This window comes from Limulus polyphemus, unplaced genomic scaffold (assembly GCF_000517525.1).
Source record: "Limulus polyphemus unplaced genomic scaffold, Limulus_polyphemus-2.1.2 Scaffold2701, whole genome shotgun sequence".
In the NCBI taxonomy this organism is placed as follows: domain Eukaryota; kingdom Metazoa; phylum Arthropoda; class Merostomata; order Xiphosura; family Limulidae; genus Limulus; species Limulus polyphemus.
The window spans coordinates 86858-108238 of NW_013668311.1; the positions used below are offsets into that span (position 1 = coordinate 86858).

The 21381-nt window shown below is 32.3% G+C and overlaps 1 protein-coding gene across 1 annotated transcript in view; it reads right to left on the minus strand.

The window, feature by feature from the left end:
• Positions 1-2944: 2944 nt before the first annotated feature.
• LOC106467672 overlaps positions 2945-21381 on the minus strand; it is a 64849-nt gene continuing 46412 nt past the window's right edge. Inside the window, exons 4-5 of the mRNA XM_013928044.2 lie at positions 6479-15016; positions 2945-5424 (exon numbers count right to left, since the gene is read on the minus strand). Coding sequence (XP_013783498.2) covers positions 6499-15016 — 8518 coding nt within the window. The 3' untranslated portion in view covers positions 2945-5424; positions 6479-6498. The remainder of the gene's footprint in view (positions 5425-6478; positions 15017-21381) is intronic.

Here is a 21381-nt window from a genome sequence, read left to right on the forward strand (position 1 = left end):
TAATGTGGCTGCTACCGATAACGGGACATTTCCTGATGGAGCAGATGAATCCCACGTGAAGGAGAAGCCAATGAGATGGATACCAATATGAAAGAAGAAACGTCCTGTAAAATCAAGAGACTTTGTTGTATTTTATTGTTGTGTTTGTAAATTCTGTACATTTATACAAGTTATTGTTAATTATCTATTGGCTAAATGTAAGTGGCTATTGTTTGGGACGAACAATACTAAGGAAGGGGCAGCGTTACGACAGCAGAAGTCATGCAACGCTGGGAGGATGCACGCTGGAGTTTCTCGAAGGATCATGAAGACCCTAGTCCATTCGAGACGCCCTTTTTTTTAATATACAAGCCTGGCGCGAAAAACCAACCAGACTGAAGAGATAGATAATTGAGTCAAGCGAACAACGGGCACCGTAAGTAAAATGTGTGAATTACTGTGATTTATAGCGTGTGTTATAAAAGTTGTTAAGTGTATTACAAAGTTTGTATCGAGAAAGAATGAACTAGTTTTAATCAAGAAAGGACTTGTATCGCTTAAGTTTCTCGGAAATAATGTCTACCGGAAATTAACAAACAAGCAGAGACGTAACAATATGAAAGTGGTGATATTGTTACATCTTTTTTTTAAATGGCAAAAATCACAATTCAATAATGTTATTTTCATTTTATTTTCTATTAACTTACATGCTAGCTCAGTTCTCTTTTTTCCAAATCTGACTCTTTATTGGAATTGTAAAGTTTCTTATTTACTTTTTGAGGGGGGGGGGGGCAGAATTGAGGCCTGTTCAATGTGCAATTTACATTATAATTAAAGTATATGTTGGTATTGCAATGAAAATAGTATGACATTACATGATACCTTGATACTCAAACTGTGCAAATTGCATTTACACTGTAATATAAGCCTAGGCTAGGCATAGATTGTCTTCTTCAATACGCCTCCCAATGGCACAGCGGCATGTCTGCGAACTTATAACGCTACAAATCGGGTTTCGATAATTGTGGTGGGCAGAGTGCAGATTGCCCATTGTGTAACTTTGTGCTTAAATTACAAAGAAACAAACTTTTACAATACACGATGTATAGATAACGGGAGAAACTACTCACGTCTCAGCGTGGATTTTCAAGTGCCGCACAAAATTTGAAGTAGTATTTGGCTCATTACTGACTTTACTTTTGCAGGTTTTGCAATAAGCAGATCCTTTCGATGTAGAACACTCGTAGTCGCTAAACCCATACTATATAACTCTCGAAGTCATACCAGCTCCTGTAACCGCCATTTTACTTGATTTGAATTGACGATACATAAAATATGAACACTACAATGTAAATATACAGTCAACGAATGTAGAGCAATCACGTGGAGAAATATGTACAGTTTGTAATGCATAGCTACCTATGTACAGTGTACATACAGGCTAACTAATGACATTTGACATTCGGTGGTGCAGGGTTGTCACATATTTCATGGATTGGCGCGGCCCACAGTGTTGAAAACTAGCTCAATTTTTATGTTAACCATTGGTTTCTGTGGGACCCAAAGTGCTAGAATGTACTACGGTGTCTATTGGGCAAGTCTTGTTCACAACTTGTATATGATGGCACGTAGCCTAGGAAACACGTGCACTGCGAATATCCAAGTTCTGGGCAAGAACTTGTTCGTCTTTAGCGTTCTTGACCGTGACACTCAGTTCATAAACTTTTCAAATCAGACAAATTTTCAGTTTTTTTTTTTTGCCAATCTGACAAAAATTTTACAAAATTTTGACATCTGATTTATATGCATTTTGACAGCAAAAAAAATTGTTTATTTGTAATTAAGCACAAAGCTACACAATGGGCTATCTGTGCTCTGCCCACAACGGGTATCGAAACCCGGATTCTAGCGTTGTAAGTCCCCAGACCTACCGCTGTGCCACTGGTGGGGCAAAAAAACTTGTTCCTTCATATGTTCCAAAAGTACTTAACTTCATAGTCACACATTTAACATTCAACTAATCGCAAAATTACTAAGACATGATTACAATATTGACTTCAAATTCTTACTAAGCACCATTTAATACAGCAGATGAAAACTAGCATCAAAGTACAGCGATTTGTGTGGGTTTAGCTCTGATCTCCTCTACCTAATGACATGGTGCACAAGATTTACTTTCATATACTAATCTTGATGCCTAGCCAACCTTCTAGATATTTTGCATTAATTCACATGGTTGGTTTAAAGACACTTGCTTTTTATCTTAACGCCTCTCCTAGCTTACAGAAGTTTCCAGTTGATTAACCAGGCCAGACTCTTCCCTCCCACAATAATTTCCTTTTGCTACATGCGCATACCCTTCCCTGTTACTCAAAAGCTTTTGCAAAAATGAAGAATAGTAGTAAGCAGTCATTCACAAATACCACCCTCTTCTAATAGAAAGCTCAACTAACCAAGTGTTCCAGAATAAGATAACATATTTGCACACTTTTGTGTATGAATAGAAAATGAAAAACCTATCAAACTATTAAAAAAACTGTGCTTTTCACAGCCCTGTACATGGGCAATAATAAAACAAACTATGAGCATTGTTAGCCTCTGGAAATTCAAAGTGAATTTTTTTTAATTATCAGCAGATAAAATTAAGCAGCAAATAATGTATTATCTTATGAAGCAGCTGACCGATTACAATATTTGTAGAAAGAACCATGCTAACTTATTAATAATCACTGTTTTTATAGTCACTGAGAGATGTTATGTATAACACATAAAAAATATATTTGCTTATTACTGTTAAAAAAAAACAGGCTTCTATAGTATAATGAACAGCAACATTTCTTAGAGAAAATTCAATAGTAAAACATTCAGAGGTGACATTTCTCAGGATGCCATATTAAATTAAATGCTTTATGTATAGTTCTGATTTTTGTGATGAATATGTAAAGAGTTGGGAATGTGAAATACAAACAGGTGGAATCTGTTTATTAATCCTTCAATATACATTTTCACATATAGTAATTATTAAGCACTACCAAGTATAAGAACAAATATGTCTAAGAAACTCTTCCAAGCTTCCAGTTTTCAAATATTTCTGACTGTTGCAATTCTTAAATTTTCATGTGAATTTTCATTTCCAGTAAGCATTACCTTTAATTCACAGTTTCACATAATACATAAAATACTATTTTATCAACCCAAAAACACAGAAAAAGCCACTGCATAGTATAATCAGAATACTTGAAAATTAGCATTTAGAATAAATAATGACAGAAAAAAAACAACTAAAGTGAAACTCAACAAAATATTTAAAAATAAATAACCAAAAGCAAATTTTGTGAACAAATACTTTATTGCAACTGAATCATAGTATTAACTATACAGACAGGCATAACACAATTTTCATCATACTTCCAAGTGTATAATGTCACATTCTAAATACACCCAAAAATTCCATTACCAATTTGCAGGATAAGATTTTCTAGCAGTCACTACTCACTTTGCAGGAACAAGAACAAAAACAATTGTATTTCTTTAAGTAGTTTAGCAAGAAATGTATATCTAAGCCAGCATATATTTGTTGAAATAACTAAAAAAAATACTTTTTTTAATCTGCCACTGTATGAATCATAACAGTTCTGCTGTGATATTTAACATAGTAATATTCACTTATTCTACCACTGTGTTAAAGGCTTCATGCATTTATTAGCTGTTATCCAAAGGGAATGAAAGACTCAGAGACATGTGTGCTGGAACTGACTTACACTATACCAAACTTGCTGGGTTTTGCAACATTTATAAAAGTGTACCACAAACTGGTGAATATGATGATACAATGGGGTTTCACTATACTGATTAATAAAAATTATTTCAATAAGCTACAAAACATTTGCATTAACTACAAACATTCTGTTTGTGGAATGCAACCATTCAGGCTAAATTTGAATAAAAGGATTAGGTACAAATAGGAAGAAAAATAAGCAAAATTCCTTTTAAGCTTTTTTTTCTTACTCTCATCAATGTTTTCAGTAATCTTAGGCAATTTTCTGCAGTGCACAGTGACCACTGCTGTTTGCTGATTTAACAAAATGATTCCAACTTGAAGTTCAGTGCTCACTGTTATACATAAAGAAAATATTTTCAATAAAATATAATGGTGGGGAGTTATTTCTAGAGCACGTAAAGTTACCAACAAGTTAGTAAATCACATGTAGCTCAAATGCACCATTCCTTGTTCATGTGTTACAAGAAAGTTGTATATCTGGGTAAAAACTAATCAGAAGTCAAAAGCAATTCTACCAATGCTTAGAAAATAAAACTGAAATTAATGTTTACACTTAGTATTACTCCCAATTTCATAGCTATATGATGTTACTGGTTTTTCAAGCCTCACCTATGAAAAATCTACTAACTAAGCCCATAAAATATTCATTAGTTTGTCACTTGCTTTATCAACCACTAGCAAATTTATATGCTTTGAAGCAGCAGTTGCAAATATTATATAATAATAATAATACAGAGAACAAAACATATTTAAGTCATAAATTATATTTAAATTTCTAAAATTTCTGACTGTGGAAATTTTTCATTTTTCATATTATGTTTTGAGTAAGCATCACACTTAACTCATTAGTTAAAACTATAGCCAAAATTCTACACATACTGAAAACTACTAGTACAAAGCATATAAGCAAAAGAGAAAAATAAAGTTTTAACTAACTTATAACTATTTCAGTTTAGCAAAATATTCTAAAAAATCTTAACATGTAAACACTTATACAAAGTGAAATCTGTTTATTATATTTAAGCAAAGCAAATACATTTGTGGATATTTTAAAATCCAAAAAAAATTAAAGAAAAAAGACATATAATGTGTTGAAACATTAAAATAAATCATAAACAATTTTTTCCACACCATATGATATCAAGTTCTCAATTAAAAAATTCTGAACTTAAATTATTACAGACAAATGCTACTTCTCCACTTCAAGGTACCTATGTCATAGCTTGTTAAATTGGGCATGTTTCACGCTTCATATACCAGGAAATTATATTTCACAACAATAACTTAACTTTTGTTTAAAAACCAGGAAGAAAATCAACAGCTTTGTACAGTGAACGAAGAAAGGGGCATTTCAAATACATGGTAATTAAATGTATTTTCTAGTTTCTTCTTTACACATAAACTAGGGTTACTGACATTTAAAATTTGTTTACTGTCATGAAAGTAACTAACTATACACATTATAATTACACTCCTTATAGATAAAATGATTATACTCATTAAGGAAAAATTATAGTGTCCAGTAGCTAGAAATTACAAGTACTAGAAACATATTATTCACATAGAAGTCTTTCCATGCATGCCAGTAAAACAACTTATTCAAGCTTCAAACTTGTAAAATCATGAAATTGGCCACTCTACGTTTCTTCTGTGTTTCTTGTAACCTGCATAACAATGAGGGTATATATGTACTTAATAAACAAGACACACATTTTGTATTACATAAAAAACTATTTAGTTGTGATTTATCAAAGAGCAAAATCTGAAGATGTTCATTTTCATGAGATAAATTTTCTAATTAATTTTTGAAATGTGAATATCAATGATGCACAAGAAATATGCTTTACAGATTTCCCCATCATTCAAATATTTAAAAACAGGTTTCAGGTTTACATTACTGATATGAAAACACACAACATAAAATTCCATTATCGAATTCAATCATTTCAATCAGCAAAAGAATGTGATTACATAACAAAAAAGATATTCATCAAAAACTTAAACACTGTGTAACATTTAATGTTTTATTGAAAAGATCTACTTTAAATAATGATGTTATATAACTCAAATAACCAATTTTTCAGTTTATCACATAAAATACCATTTCACTAGAACAATGTACTTTCTAACTGTTAAGTTGTAAACTTTTATTAACATAATGGTGAAAGAAATTACTTATTTGAGAAAGATATTATTCAAACAATGAAACACTTTCTTTTTGAATCATTTTACACAGAAAACTGAACTTCTTATAATCTTTATTCTTCCAAATACTTTCTTGATTATTCTAAGCAATTTGGTTAAATTTCTGTTGAAATTTAATGAAGCAGAAACATACTCATTTATTCATGTTAATGCCCAACAATATAAAAATTATTAAGTTAAAGATAGAAAAACATATTTTTTTCATAATTATAAATTTAATGCATTACACTATATTGTAAATACAGAAAGTAAGTATACTTTGAATTGTAGATAAAAACACACACACACACACAACAGATGGATAGATCTTGATACAACAAATATTTTCAGCCTTTGAAAAATAACTTAAAAAAAAGAATGTCTTTTCTTCAATATAAAACATATTTAGTACACTACTGGTTTCACATTGCACTGTTGACAAAGTATTTGCAATGGAGAGAGTTCTCATTTAGTCACTTACATGTTATTTTAAAGTTAATATTACAGTTAAAAGTATTATAAAGACAATCTTACCAATGGAAGAGAACACAGCTTCACTTTGGAGGTGGTGGTGGAGGGGGTACAGTTTCTTGATTATTAGATGGATAGTGGTATGGGTTTGACATGTTAATATATAAGTGTTGGGGTGAGGAGGTGGTATAACTATATCCTGGAGGTAATCCAGCAGATGTGTAAGCAGCATGATAACCTGATGGGTAGCCATAAGGCACGGTATAGCCTGCAACATTGGGAATGGTGGCTGAATTTGTTCCAAATGGTAATGTAACTATCTGTGGTTGGCCAGGAAGTGGACTAGCTCGGGAAAATTGTTGATAATGATCAAAAACAACAGGAGCAGCAGCCATAGTAACCATGGAGTTTTTTGGTGGTGGTGGTGGTGGAGGTGGAGAACCAGGAGGTGGTGGTGGTGGTGGAGAATCATCACCATGAACACTGTTGTGACGTGATAAGTATTTTAGTCTGACTTTCACTTTACGGTCCTTAGGAGGTGGTGGAGGTGGAGGAGATTCCTGTCCATCCACAGGGTCTTTTCCTGGCCGAAAACCATCAGCAAAAGTGACTGATTTTTTGGGTTGGAGTTCACCAAAGCCTTCACGGCTGGACTGGACAAGAATACCTGATTTAGGTGGAGGGAGAGAAGCAGCTGTAAATTTAAACTCTTGAAAACTGCTACTGGTTGATGATGAACTCCTGGGAGGAGGAGGAGGAGGGGATTCCTCACCCTCCTCTGTACCTATATCAATCTCCATATCTTCAATTGCTCCTTCATGTGCAGCACACACACTGACTTCATCCTGTTCTTGAACAGACTGTAGTTTACAGAGAGTCTCATCAGGACTTTGAGGTATTGGAATATTCTTTAAATCAAATGATTTTGCTTGAATATGCTTTAAAGCTCCAGAAGAAACATGTTCTGAAGGTTTTAATGTCTGTTTACTCGATTCAATTGTAGTTTTACCAATTATGCATCCTGAAGCAGACTCTGATACCTTGATTGTGTGTTTACTTGTTTCAGGTAACTTTTCATTAGGTTTTCGTTTATCTTTTGTGGAACTCCTAGGAAACAGAAGACCTGATGTTCTAAGTTGTTGCTGAAAAATAGGTGATTTCATAAGTTCTAAAAGTAGTCCTGAAAGTTCTGCCTTTGAAGGTTTTTTCCCAGGAACTGAAATAGTAGGTACTGATCCTTCAGATTCAATTTTAGAATGAGACATGCTACCACCTTTCACATATACTGAGGAGCATTTTTCATTATTACCTCTCTGCATTTTTTCTTTCTTATTTGGAGATATGTGAATATTTTTCTGTGAAAATGTATGGCTACTGTTAGAGGTATCAGCTCTCTCACAACTACCAGCCTTGAAATTGTCTCTGCATTTTGATTTATCTATTTGTTGGGTATCTCTAATTCCAATGACATTTTCTGAAAACTTTTCAATTTGTAGTTCCTTACTAATTTTCACTGACACATCATCAGGTTCTTTCTCCATTATACAGCTTTCAAGATTTTGAGCTCCACGTGTAAATTCATAACTTTTAATGCTTCCTATTTTTAGTTCTAAGTTATTACTTTTCTGCCCAGTGCCAGTAGTAGAACTAGCTTTCTCAGCTTGACATAATTCTGGTAATTTGGTATCTCTTGCCTCTTCTACTGCCACAACTTGTTTGGTTGAAGCAGTATTTGATTGTTGTGACATATCTAACGGCACAATATCTTCAGTCAAACAAGTACTTAAAGGTAAAGGGGTATATGCTGGTGCTATTTCTTCACCAAAATATTTACTAGAAGGTTTTGACATATGCACTAGTGTTTCTTCTTCAAATGACTTAGTTTCTGGTGGTTTTGGTATCTCTACTGATATCGTTGTTTTAGAATTCAAACATTTTTCATCACTCATGTGTTCTGCATCAGAAGGCAATACTTCACTACAGCTCAAACTTACATCAGCCAAAGCACTACTTTTACTTGTCCCTGAACTTGTGGAAACGTTGCAAACAAATAACTGCTTACTGTTGCACCAATTAGTCAGTTCTGTAGTCTTACATGCTTCAGATTCTTCAAACAACATATATGTTTCCTTAGTGTCTTTCAAATAAGGTTCACCTGCACTTACACAGTTACTAGTATTATCATACTTTTCACAACGGATTTTGGAAGAAACAATCAATTTATTATCATTCTTTCCCCCTGTGTTTCTTTGTAAATTGCATGCTTGTTTAATGTTTTTGAGCCCTAAAATGCTGCTATTTTTTGAAGAAAGAGAAGAAATGCAAGCTTTTGGGTCTTCTATTTTACTATCTATACTGGCTACTTCAAGAGCAGTTTGATTTAGGTTAGTATATGGGAACAGCATACTTTCAACTTTTTCTGGAATCTGTTTGCTATCAGTCTTTTCTTGTGTTTTATTTGGTGCTAGATCCTTAATGTAAACATTTTCTACAGTGTCTCTGGATCCCTCGTCAGTTATTGAAATGTCCATATCAATACAATCATTCTGGTCACAGCCTGTTAGTATATTAACAGGAGAAATGGCTGGAAATAAATCTTTATACTGATTAGTTGAAGCTGTAATTGAAGAAGACTTCTGATCTATGACTAATAAATTACTGTCATCCTCTGCACAGTTATCTTCACTCGAGGAAGATTTGCTGCTAATACTCATTTTACTAATATTTGTCCCACCACAAAATTTAAAGGTGGAAAATTTGTTTGAAGGCTTATTTTCTTTCTCAATATCTTCAGAGCCAGAATCTGAAGTGCTTTCATCTGAATTTTCAGTTGATTCAGATGAACTCTTTGAATATTTTCTATAGCTTTCTTTTTTTGTATCTAATGGACCAACACTTTGCTTTTTCTGTTTTTCTTCTTTACTTTTTGATTTGTGGCCACATATTTTTTCTTTTGTGAGCTCATCAGCTTTAGATTGAAAAGATAACAATTTTTTCCTTTTTACACGAGTCTTATGCTGTTTTTCTTTCAAATCCTGAAGAATTTCATCAGTTTTAGGTTCAGTGTCTGAGTCTGAAGAAAACCCTACTGAAAAATGATTAGACTGGTCAGTTTTATCATTTTCAACATGAGAATCTATATGACTTCTGCAGACCATCAGAGAGTCAATGTTATTCATGCTAAACTCCTTCCCTTTTGAGGACTGCTCATCTAAAGAATTAGAATCTTGACCTTCAATATTTAGCTGCTCCAAAAACTTGGCATATTCTACAGTGAGATCATCCTGATTATCCATTTTTACTTCATCATTCTTGAGGTTCTCTTTCTCTTTGAGTTTTTTTAAAGGAGAATTTTCAACAACTACCATTTTTATGTTTACAGATAAATCTTCTATAGGTAGTGTCTGTTCTTTCCCCAATTCTTTGTGTGTGTCTCTAAACTCACTTTTTTGTCCAGAACAAGAAATTACATTAGGTAGAGATATTCTCTCTTCTTCAGCACATATGTTGTACTGTTCTTCCTCCATCTGGTTATCACAATATTTTTCATCAGTGCATGCTATTGTGAACTGATTATTTTCTAAGGATACTTTAACTTCTTTCTGTCCTGAAACAATTTCTTTCTGAGGAGAATTTATGGATTTTATAGCTTCCACACTTTCAAGCAAGAGATTATCTTTCAATTGTGTCTCTGAAGTTTCAGCAACTTCTTTTAACGCCTCTGGTTGATTCTGGAGCAGCTTGTCACTATCTTTATCTGTTTCTGAATCTGTTTCCCATTTACATTTAAACTGGGTCATTTCTACTGAGGCATCAACTACCGGACCACTAGAGTCAGACCAAGACTTACTGCTCAATCCTACAAATGCTGTGTCATTTTCTGCTTCAAAAGATAATTTCTCCTCATAGGTTTTATTTTGAATTATGCACGACTCTTTAGAAATTGAATTTTTTTCCTTGGATTTTATGACACCTGTGAGTTTACTAGGATCTCTAGATGGTAATTTTTCATTACAAAACTTAAGACTACAGCAGTAAGATACAGATGGTTTTGCTTTTGTATACTGAACATTATCAAAAGGCCATTTCAACACTGAGTTTCCATCTTTTGATAAAACTGTAAGATATTCTACTGAATGATTTCTAGGTTTATGACTAACACTCTCTTGAGCTTTTCTGGTGTGATCTGTACAATGTTTCGATTTTATGGCTTCAGAGTATTCTTTTATATATTCTTCATCTTTAAATTGTTTGTTATTTTCTGAAAATCCAAGAGAGTTTTCTCTCCTTTTTTGCTTTCTTTTATGGTTATTGTACTCTTCACCTTCTGAATCATTTTCAGTTTTAGTCTCAATCTCTTCTTTTGTTTGGTACTTTGAATATATTTTTTTTAAATTTTGTGTGGACTTTGAATTCACTATGAGTTGTTGTTCTTTTTTATTACAACATTCAGTGTCATTTCTCTTATATGACAGAAACCTGTTCTTGACTTTTTTATTTGATTGACAATGATAGCCTGAAGATACACTTGAATCTGAAGAATCGGTTGAAGTAGAACTGGTGGTAGAACCTTTTTCCTGAAAATGGTGTTCTACAGTAAATGTGTCTTCCTTTAAGGAAAATCTTTTTGACATAATACTTCTGTTTTTTGACTTACTTTCATTTTCTTTCCTTTCTGAACTTTTTTCTGATTTTGAGCTATGACCTTTCTTTGAAGGTTCATTTTTTTTCTCAACATGCTTTTTGCTTTTGGACCTAACAGGATATTTTCTATTATGGTCATCACCAGAAGTGTCAGAACTCTTATCCCTACCCTTCTTTAATTCCTTAAAAGGTGTGGATATAATTTTTTTTTTGGACTCATTTTTCTCTGACTCACTATCTCTTTCTTTCTCTTTTAACTCAAGCTCTTTTAAGGACATTTTTTCCATATTAATTGCTGAATGTCTAAAATTATTTTCATCACTTGACATGTCACTGCTACAACTAGGACTTCTTTTGTGTTTTTGTATTTTACTCTCCATCTTTTCTTTCATTTTTACCCCACTCTGATGACCTAATTGATTGCTTTCTGATCCACTTTCATAATAACAATTTTTAAGTTTTTGTTTTCTTTTAGATTTTCTTGAATTTCCTTCAGTTTCCTCTGATGAATGAAAATCATGCAAGATATATTTACTGGTCTTCAACAATGACTTTTCTTCTGTAACAGAACTATCTGATTTTTGTTTCTTTTTCTTTTCTTTATAAGTATCCTTTTCTAGTTTTTTGTGAATCTTGTCATTATCTTCACTACTCTGATATATATCTTTTTTATTATGTTTCTTTTTGGATTTTCGTTTTCTTTCTGATTTAAAGCCTTCTGGTTTTGAAACTTTCTTGGAAAATCTCTCTCCTTCATAAATTTCATCTAAAGAAGTTTCCTCACTTTGGGAACCATAATCTCTTAAAACAGACAGCTGATCTTGGAATACATCTTGATTTTCAATTTCTGTTAAATCATTGATCAAATGTTGCTTATCCTTCTTATTTTTCCTTACATATTCAACATGTTTATTTTCATTCTTTTCACAAAAACTAGATTGTTTTTTATTAACCTGAATTTTATGTCTTTTACTATCCTCTGCCTGAGATAGGTTCGGTTTCTCTCTTTCAGAAGACTTGCCTTTCTTCTTATCAGAAGTCACATTTGGTTGCTTTACAGATAATTCATCTCTTCTCAATCTCTCAAAAGACCCAGTCAGATGTTTCTCTGATGACCCAAGTCTATAACACAACTTTTCTTTACCGTGTGTCTCAGACAACTTGTCAATTTTTTTGACAGGTGATCTACTTTTTCCATTAGGTTTTCCAAACACATCTCTATTCAATTGCTCTTGTTTGTACTTTTCATTTTGTTTATCTAAATCACTGTCTTCATATGGTGTATCAGTAATTTTACTTTTTTCTACTTCTACATAATTCTTTCCCTCAGTCAAAACTTCTTCATACTGTTTCTTACCATCCTTATTAACATACTTTTTTTCTTTTGTTTTGTCAGATACTGATTCTGATAATATTTCTGCTTTTGAAGTTTTAATTTCAATTTCAGCTTGATGATTTTTGAGAGTTTTTTCAGATATTTCCATATATGTAATTGTTGGACTAGGGTAGTTTGTGTTACATTCTTCCAAAGATGTGACTGTTAATTCACTATGACCAGAAGCCTTTACACCAGTTACATTTTCTTTACTAAAATGACTTCCATATTTATTAATATTTTCATCTAATGTGGATTCTTCTTCAATAACAAGGCTTTTTTGTAATAGAGAGTCTGTCTTGGCATCATCATTCTCATTGCTGAGGATTATTTCATTTTCTTTCACTTCAGTTTGTTTAGTAATTTCTTTTTCTTTATAGATTTCTTGTTGAATATGGACAGGGATCTGATCCAAAGAAGAATATATTTCTCTATTATCTTGTGTTTTCTTATTATATGCCAAACAAGTTTCCATTTCCTGACTTAAATGGCTCTTTCCTAGTTTGCATAAATCTGGTAATGTAAAATCCTCCAAACTATTTTGCTTTGAAACTAGTGTGTGCTTGTCTGTTAACTTTCCTGGATTTGTAGATCTTTGAAAATTTGCACTTTTCTCAAAAAACTGTTCTTCTTTGGAACTTACTTTATTATATTTACTCACAGATTCTAAAATATGTTTATATTTTTTCTTCTCTTTTTCTTTTGACTTACTTCTAGCTTCCCTGGCTTTTTTGTTTTTTCTATCATCTTTTTCTTTGGACTTACTTCTTGACTTTTCCACACTTCTTCTTTTCTTAGATGTCCTTTCCACTGATATACTCCTGCTAATTCTATATCTTTTGTCCTTATAATCTTTTGATCTACTTCGAGAATTGTGAGTACTTTTATATCTTTGATAACCCCTTTCATGTGACTTGCTCCTTGACTCTCTGCTTCTTTTCTCCCTTTTATATTCTCTGTCTCTAGATCTGCTCCTTGATGCTTTGACTCTTCTATTTCTCTTCCTGTTTGTTTCTTCTAATCTTCTTCTGTTCCATGGACTTTCTTCCCTATGTCTTTCATCACGATCAGGACTATTTTCTTGTGGATGTTTCCTTGAATTTTCAGTCGGATTACAATATTTTTCATCACTGTTACTTTTTTTTTCAAAATATTTTTCTTCTTTGTCATGTTTGTGGTCCTTGAGATTTTTTCCTTCTAGTTTGTTCAGATCAATGTTTGTAATTGCTTTTAAATCCTTTGCTTTCAAAAGAATTTCATTTTTTTTATCACCAACACTAGTGTTTGATAAGTCTCTTAAAACATTGCTCTTTACAAACACAACAAAGTCAAAATTTGGTTTGATCACACAATTTTCAGGAGGTTGTTTATGATAGAATACTTTGTTTTCTTCTGGTATTTCTTCTTCAATATACTTTTTGTCAGGTATAGATGTTTCAGCTGGTTCTTCAAATGCCTCAATTTCACCTTCAGTCTTCTCAACAATCTCTTCATCCTCAGCAAAGGCTGTATCTAGTGATGTTTTGGGTTTTACCACCGAAGGCTTTAAAATGTCATGTAAAACTGGTTTCTTTCCTCCAGGGTACATTGTTTTAGTAAATGCCATTAATCGTTTTTTAGCTAAAGCTTTCCCAAGTACTGCTTTTGTTTTAGTTATTGGAGATACTGTTGCTTCTTTTTTATTCTCTTCTTTAGTTTTAGCTTTCTCTCCTGTTATATTTTGTTCTTCAAACTTTAAAATGAAATCATTTATTTGGTTCTGACTTGTTGTGAAGATCTGTTCTTTAGTTGGAGGAGGAGGGGGAGGAGGAGGGGCATTCCTTATGTCTTCCAATCTGAGTAAAGACTGTACTGATGTTTTCACAGAAAAAGAAGCAGCAGGTACTTTTGTACCAAGACATTGTGAAGACAAAGGTTGATGGGAATTTCCAGAAGGAGGCAAAAATGGAAGTGGGGGAGGTGGAACAGACATCAACTGATGAAGTAACAAAGGCTTGCTCTGTGGTGGTTCTGCTGGTGGATGTTCAGGTTGTGTTGAAGGTAAAAAGGAATTTTGGTAACAATTAGACTCTTCATTTTCCTTTCTTAGTGTTTCTGGTGGTAGAGGAATTTCTGATGGTAAAGGTGGTAAATCGATGTCCATGTAACTAAAAAATGTTGTAATTAATGCTGAAGGTTCTGTGGCCTCTACGGAAGTTGTGTTTGCAGCTTGATTTAGCACAGTATGTTGTGGTTCTTCAATAATACCTAATAAACCAATATTAGTGTCACATTCTAACTGGTTTCCTTTGAGCTCTACAAAATCACCTTGTTCCTGAAACTCAGTATTGCTAACATCAGGACTGCTAGAAGTTACAAAATTTGTTTCTCCATTCTCCATGTCAAATTCTATGCTATCTAATATAGCCTTGCTCTCTTGTATAGATTCATTTTCCTCTTGATCTGTCTTTTCTGTGTAACTGTCATCTACACTTTCAGCACTTTCTGATTCACTCGTGGTTATTTCTCTTTCTGTGGCTTCAACCTCCTTAAATCCACCACCAGGGATAAACTTTTCCCCTGTACCCAACTCCATTGGGCCTCTGAAAAATGAAAAACAATTTCATTAAAAATTACAAATAGCAAACATGCTGCTGTAAAATCTAGTCAAAAGGCATACTCAGAGCTGTGGTCAAGGGTAGTGCAAGCATTGCACTCACATAGATCGCTGAATCATAGGGACCACAAGTTTGTATCTTTGAAGGCAAGGATAGATAAAATTTTACCGAGAAGGGGGTGTTTAATTGATATCTCACATAGGGTGCTATTAACAAATGATAAGAGTCCTGGACATACTAAAATAAAAAATATCAGTTACCTTAAACATTTTATATTAGAAATGAAAACAAGGGTGAAACGTTTACATAATTATATGGAGTAACAGTTATACTGTTACAAGTGTCTTTAACACGCATTGCACAACAAAGAATTTTGTGTGTAATTTTAGAAAAACACACTGAATGGAATAAACAGAGATGCCAACCCTAATTGACTAAAAATATGGATGCCAGCCTTACAAAATAAAAACAAAACAAAATGGAGACTGAGCAGAAAAATAGAAATATTATAATTTTGTCAGTTGCTTTCCCATCATGAGTGATGCTGAAATCTACAGAGTAAAGTACAGAAAATGCATGTATTTTACTTACACTTGATGATTTAATACACATCTAGTTGGCAATATATTCAGACTTAAATTTTTGGCAAGAGTTCAGTATCAGGCCTCCATTTGCTATCGTTATGGCTAATGTTTTTTTGGTATTTTCACATTTCCTTTGCTTTATGGATATCACTTAGCTATTAAACTTATTTTACATCTGTTCTTTTCAAGTTTTTTCTTGACTTTTGTGGTATTTTGGTGTTATGGTTGAATCTTGATGATGTAACAGTTATGGCTGTTGTTACCCCTCTAACTTACTTTAACACATGGCAAAAGTCCTGTATTGGGACTCCACTTGTTATTTTTATGGCTGATGTTTTTTTTTTTCTTTTCACATTTAGTTTACTTTTTTCTATTTATTTTTAATGTTCTTATTGTTAGGGTGGCTTCTTCTGTACTTTTCTTTGGATATTAAGTCTTGGATAAATGTATTATGTTTTGATGCATTTCCAATGAAACTAATATGGCTGTCCAAACTTCTGAATGGGCTAACTATTAATATGATTTCTGATTGGCTGATCTTTTTATTTAGCACAATGAAAGTTTTCAATCTTAATTGCGTACAGCTGTAAAGGTAGAAATACTTAAATTACCATGATTTCAATTATGTTTTTGTTTCCTTTCACTCCATAACAAATTTAACAGATTGTGTTATACCAAAATATCAAAACCCATAAATCTAAATTTAAAGGTTAAGATCATAATCTGGGGCTAAAAACTGAAATAATTCCAAGAAAATAAAAATGGTTAACAACTCTAAATAGATCAGAAGTACCTCATTGTAATGAAATAAAAGATAAATACAGTTGTATACTTATTCCTTCTATATGTCAAGGAGATTTATGCTTTCTGGGTTATGGCACATCAACCTTGGACTTACTTTGAATTACAGCTGGGCGATTTAATCGATTACCTACGAGCAGTGATTACATCAATTTGTGTCTCACAAAGTAATCAATTAACTGAAATTACAAATACTGTGGTGAAAATATTCAACTAATCAAAATTAAGGTTTCCAATTATTATTATGTTTTTTTATTACTCCAACTAGCCAAATGATTGAAATATTGTCATTATGTTTATTTGTTGCTAAGCAAAAAGTTACATAAAGACGGGGAGGGGATGTCTCATGATTAGAGGATCTCAGGTCCAGTTTCTATTGTCACTAAACTTGCTCAACCTGTCTTTGTTATTGTAAAACTATTAATATTATCTGCTACTGTCACTAATTTTGAACCTTACCAGAAAGAAGATAACCAGATGGCAGTACTCACCACCAACTCTCTGGCTATTTAAGTGTTAAATGAATTTAAATTTACCATTATTTACATTGTGTTATATTTCCACTTTATAGCTGCACAACTATGTTCTTTAAACAGATGCAAATCTAGGACGGTGAGTTCTAAACACTTCATTTTTTTGAAAAACAGTAAAATGGCCAGATATCCTTAAAAAAAAAAAGCTTATAAAAGCTCTTTTCTTAAATCAACAGCTGGAGTTTACAGTAATACAGTTAATGTCTCAAGCCAATAACTGATTATTTCTATGTTAATACAATAATATGAGTCAGTTAAGAGTTACCATAGTAAATGTTCATGCCCTGCATTTTCCCAGACACTCTAACAATATATCTAGACCTTAAAGATTTGTTTAACCATAGTTAGTACTGTTCAGGACACCTGCAGTTCTTATACCATACTTGTTACAGAATTTGAAACATTTGCTATTAACTGTTTTTATTTTCATGTCATTCATATTACTAGAATTAATGGTGTAAGCTTTGTACTGATAGATTATAACATGATTAAGTTTATCATTTACAAAATAAATTAACATTATGTTAACCATGATATATTTAAGTTAGTTTAAGACTATAGGTAAAACACTGATTAATCCAACATCCGATGTTATTATAATGGAAGTCTCTTTTATGTAAAACATATTGAAAATGTTGGTTATACTGTTATGCAGTTAACTTTCTGAAAGTTAACTGATATCACACCTTTGTAAAAATGAAGCATTACTAAAGTAATGTGGAAAAGTTAAACATTGTTACTTGTTAACACAATAACACAATTTTATCTGAATATACTTTCTATTTTTATTCTTATTAATTATCTAAAGGATTTTGGAACTTCATAAGATAAAGTTATAACTATCAAAAGTTTATTTTGTTATTGTTACTTCTCATTTTAATGACAAAATTAATTTAATAATAAGATAAGGTAGTGAGAAAATAGTATTTTCTTTTTATAAAAGAGTTAGCACAAAGAATCACATATAAAGTGTAATAGACTTAAAATAAGACCCAAAACTCGAGTGCTTTCGAATAGTTGACTATTCTTCTTCAGGAGAACAAAAGGAGAAGAATAATAATAATAGTCAACTATTCGAAAGCGCTCGAGTTTTGGGTCTTATTTTAAGTTGAGAAAATAGTATAACATGCTTAACCCTAACATTAGGTTTAACAGTGTCATTAACAGGCTACTTGTATTTAGAGTTGATTATTCTCAGGCTATGGTGGTTAAGAGTAATGTAAGTGTTAAGTGCAATAAGTGCAAGGAGTGAGTTTTATTTGGGAATCCAGGGTTAACATGTACATTTAACAAGTTAGCAGTAAACTTGTACAATTGGAAGCTGTTTTTAATGGGGTAGAAGTGATGGAAAAAGAGAAGAGAAAACTGAGAGGAGAGGCAGCAGGATATAGGGAGGAAATTGAGTTTTTTCATGCGAAAAATACAGGGGCTGGTGATGATTCTTGGGAGGTTGGAAGCAGTAATAATAGGGTTAGTGGTGATAGATTTAATTATAAAGATCAGAGTGGTAAGGAACAGAGAGGGATGGGAATGAAAAACATAAAGATGTTACTGTTATAGGAAATTCTTTTGTACAGCACATGGATAAGATAGCCTGTATGGTAAATAGGGAGAAAAAGATACATATTTTGCTATCCAGGGGCAGTGGTGAAGGATATAACTAACAGACGAAGTGATATAGTAAATGATACTAGTAATGATACAGTGTCTGTAGAGCACACAGAGGCTAATGATGTAGAAAAGGGTAGGTCAGAGAAGCTAATTGTTATGTATAAGGCATTAATAAAAACATTCAAAGAAAAGGGCAATAATAACTTAATTCTGTCAGGGATATTGCCAATGACTTAAGTGTGAAAATGAAATTATAAGTAGGTCACTATGGTTGAATACTAGGCTTTAATTAATATGTAAGAAAGAACAGTTTGGCTGGTTGGATCAGTTCAATAGGAAAAGGGAGCTTTTTGGAAAGGATGATCTACATTTAAATGGGGTATGAGCTGGCTTGTTTGCAAGGGCCGTTATCTCAACATTAAGATCAACTGTAAACTGGAACTAAACAGAGGAGAGGGTCAAAATAAAAAATAAAAATTATGATTTAGAGAGGGGGTTTAGTGTAGAAATAAGGTACAAAGGTAGTTTTAAGGGTAGGCTAAACTTATTATTGTAATGCTAGAAGTATAAGAAATACAATGAATGACATTAAGAGTGCTTATGCTAAACTAATAGCTAACTAGCAGGCTGTTTTTAATGGGGGTAGAAGTGATGGAAAAGGAGAAAACTGAGAGGAATAGCAGCAGGATTTAGAGAGAAAATTGAGTTTTTGCATGTGAGTAATACAGTCAAAACTTCTTCATACTTGAATAATTAGAGTTGTTTAAACATTTGTTTAACAACAAAATAAGCTTGGAATGGTCCATTCTTTCATTGGGTGGTGTGTCTGTGAGCCAGACTAGTTTCGGAGAATTCCCCTCCTCATCAGTGCCCCTGGACACTACCGCCAATAAAATATGAGACCAAACCAAGCATTTATAATAGTGAGGTATTGAAAATACCTATAGAATGATAGGTTTCTTTTTGTGAGTGTAAAACACTTAAATACACCACTTCTTCACACTGTTTCTTACCCTCCCTATTAACATACGTTTTTTTCTGTTTTGTCAGATGCTGATTCTGATAATATTTCTGCTTTTAAAGTTTTAATTTTGTTTTCAGCTTGATGTTTTTCAATAGTTTTTTCAGATACTTCCATATATATATATAATTGTTGGACTAGGGTAATTTGTGTTACATTCTTCCAAAGATGTGGCTGTTCATTCACTATGACCAGAAGCCTTTACACCAGTTACGTTTTCTTGACCAAAATGACTTCCATGTTTATTAATATTTTCATCTAATGTGGATTTTTCTTCAATAAAAAGGCTTTCTTGTAATAGAAAGTTTGCCTTGGCATCATCATTCTCATTGCTGAGGATTACTTCATTTTCTTTATTTAAATACCAGCTTAAAGGTCATAACAGTAAATATATATATATATATATATACATCTTTAAACTTAATTCTATTCTTTCATTGCCCTTTCAATAATGTCTGACTGATAACATATACAGGGTGGGAGAGTGTGACAAAAGTTTGTACACAATCAGTTGAATGTTACCTCTTCTCACACTATAGCTAGAATCCCACATTGACAAGGTGGAGGGACAGATGAGGGCAAGATTCACATAGAAAGCAAATCTTTATATCCCACTAACTGATAATCTTGCCATGCAAGTTGAAAATCACTCAAAAAAGGCATAGTTCACATTCTTGTACTGAATGATGTAATATGAGAGCTACTCATGAACATACCTCATGAATAATTTTTATTTTTATTATTCATTATCTTACCTAATCTATACTAAGTATTTGTCCATGAATATACAGAGTTAAGGTGTTGACTGCTCCTAGTGGAAAGTGATATTTATTGCAATAAATAAAACATAACAATATATATTTCTTTAAACTTCATTCTATTCTTTTATTGCCCTTTTAATCATGTATAACTGATAATCTTGCCACACAAGTTGCAAATCACTCAGTAAAGGCATAGTTCATGTTCTTGTATTTAACGATGTTACACAAGAGCTACTCACGAGCATACCTCGTGCTTAATTTTATTATTATTATTCATTATCTTATCCAATTTAATCTAATCAATTTATAACTTATACACTTTAGTTACTTTCTTAACAATAAATAAATCATACCTGCCACATTGCAAGAGAAACTTTTAAATTGAAAATGAAAATTTTCCTATATTGAAAAGAGATGTGATTTTTTAAAATGTTTCCTTGCATACTGGCCATACTGAGGAGGAAGGGCAGGAGAGTGTGAGAGAAGTTAAGTATTATTGGAAAAACATTTTTGATATAGGAAAATGTTAATACATTTGTTCAGTAACTAAACGTTCGTTACAAAATGTCCATATTCCTGTAATATGGTACATGTATCTCCATGAAATTTAGCAAGCTTTCTATAAACATTACAAGTCTTTCGTAAACAAAAAATCAGATTTTTAATTACATATTTTTACTAAGTATTGGTCTATGAATATATAGAGTTAAAGTGTTGATTGTTCCCAGTGGAAAGTGATTTTCATGTTAAAATTAAAAAGAAGTTTTCTGTATCTGAAAATTTTCAAATTTCATTTGTTTAACCTGTAAAATCTTCTTAAGAAATATTAAACTGTTATTTTCTCTACCCTAACATTATATAGATTCCACCCATTTCACCAACCTTACAATAACCATAAAAATTTTTTAAATAAAGCTAGATTATCATTTTTTTCTTTCCAGAATAACTGCAAATTGTAACAAAAACTACATCTTTTTAATTCTAAATAGTTTAAAGCTCATAACAGTATATATATATATATATATATATATATATATAC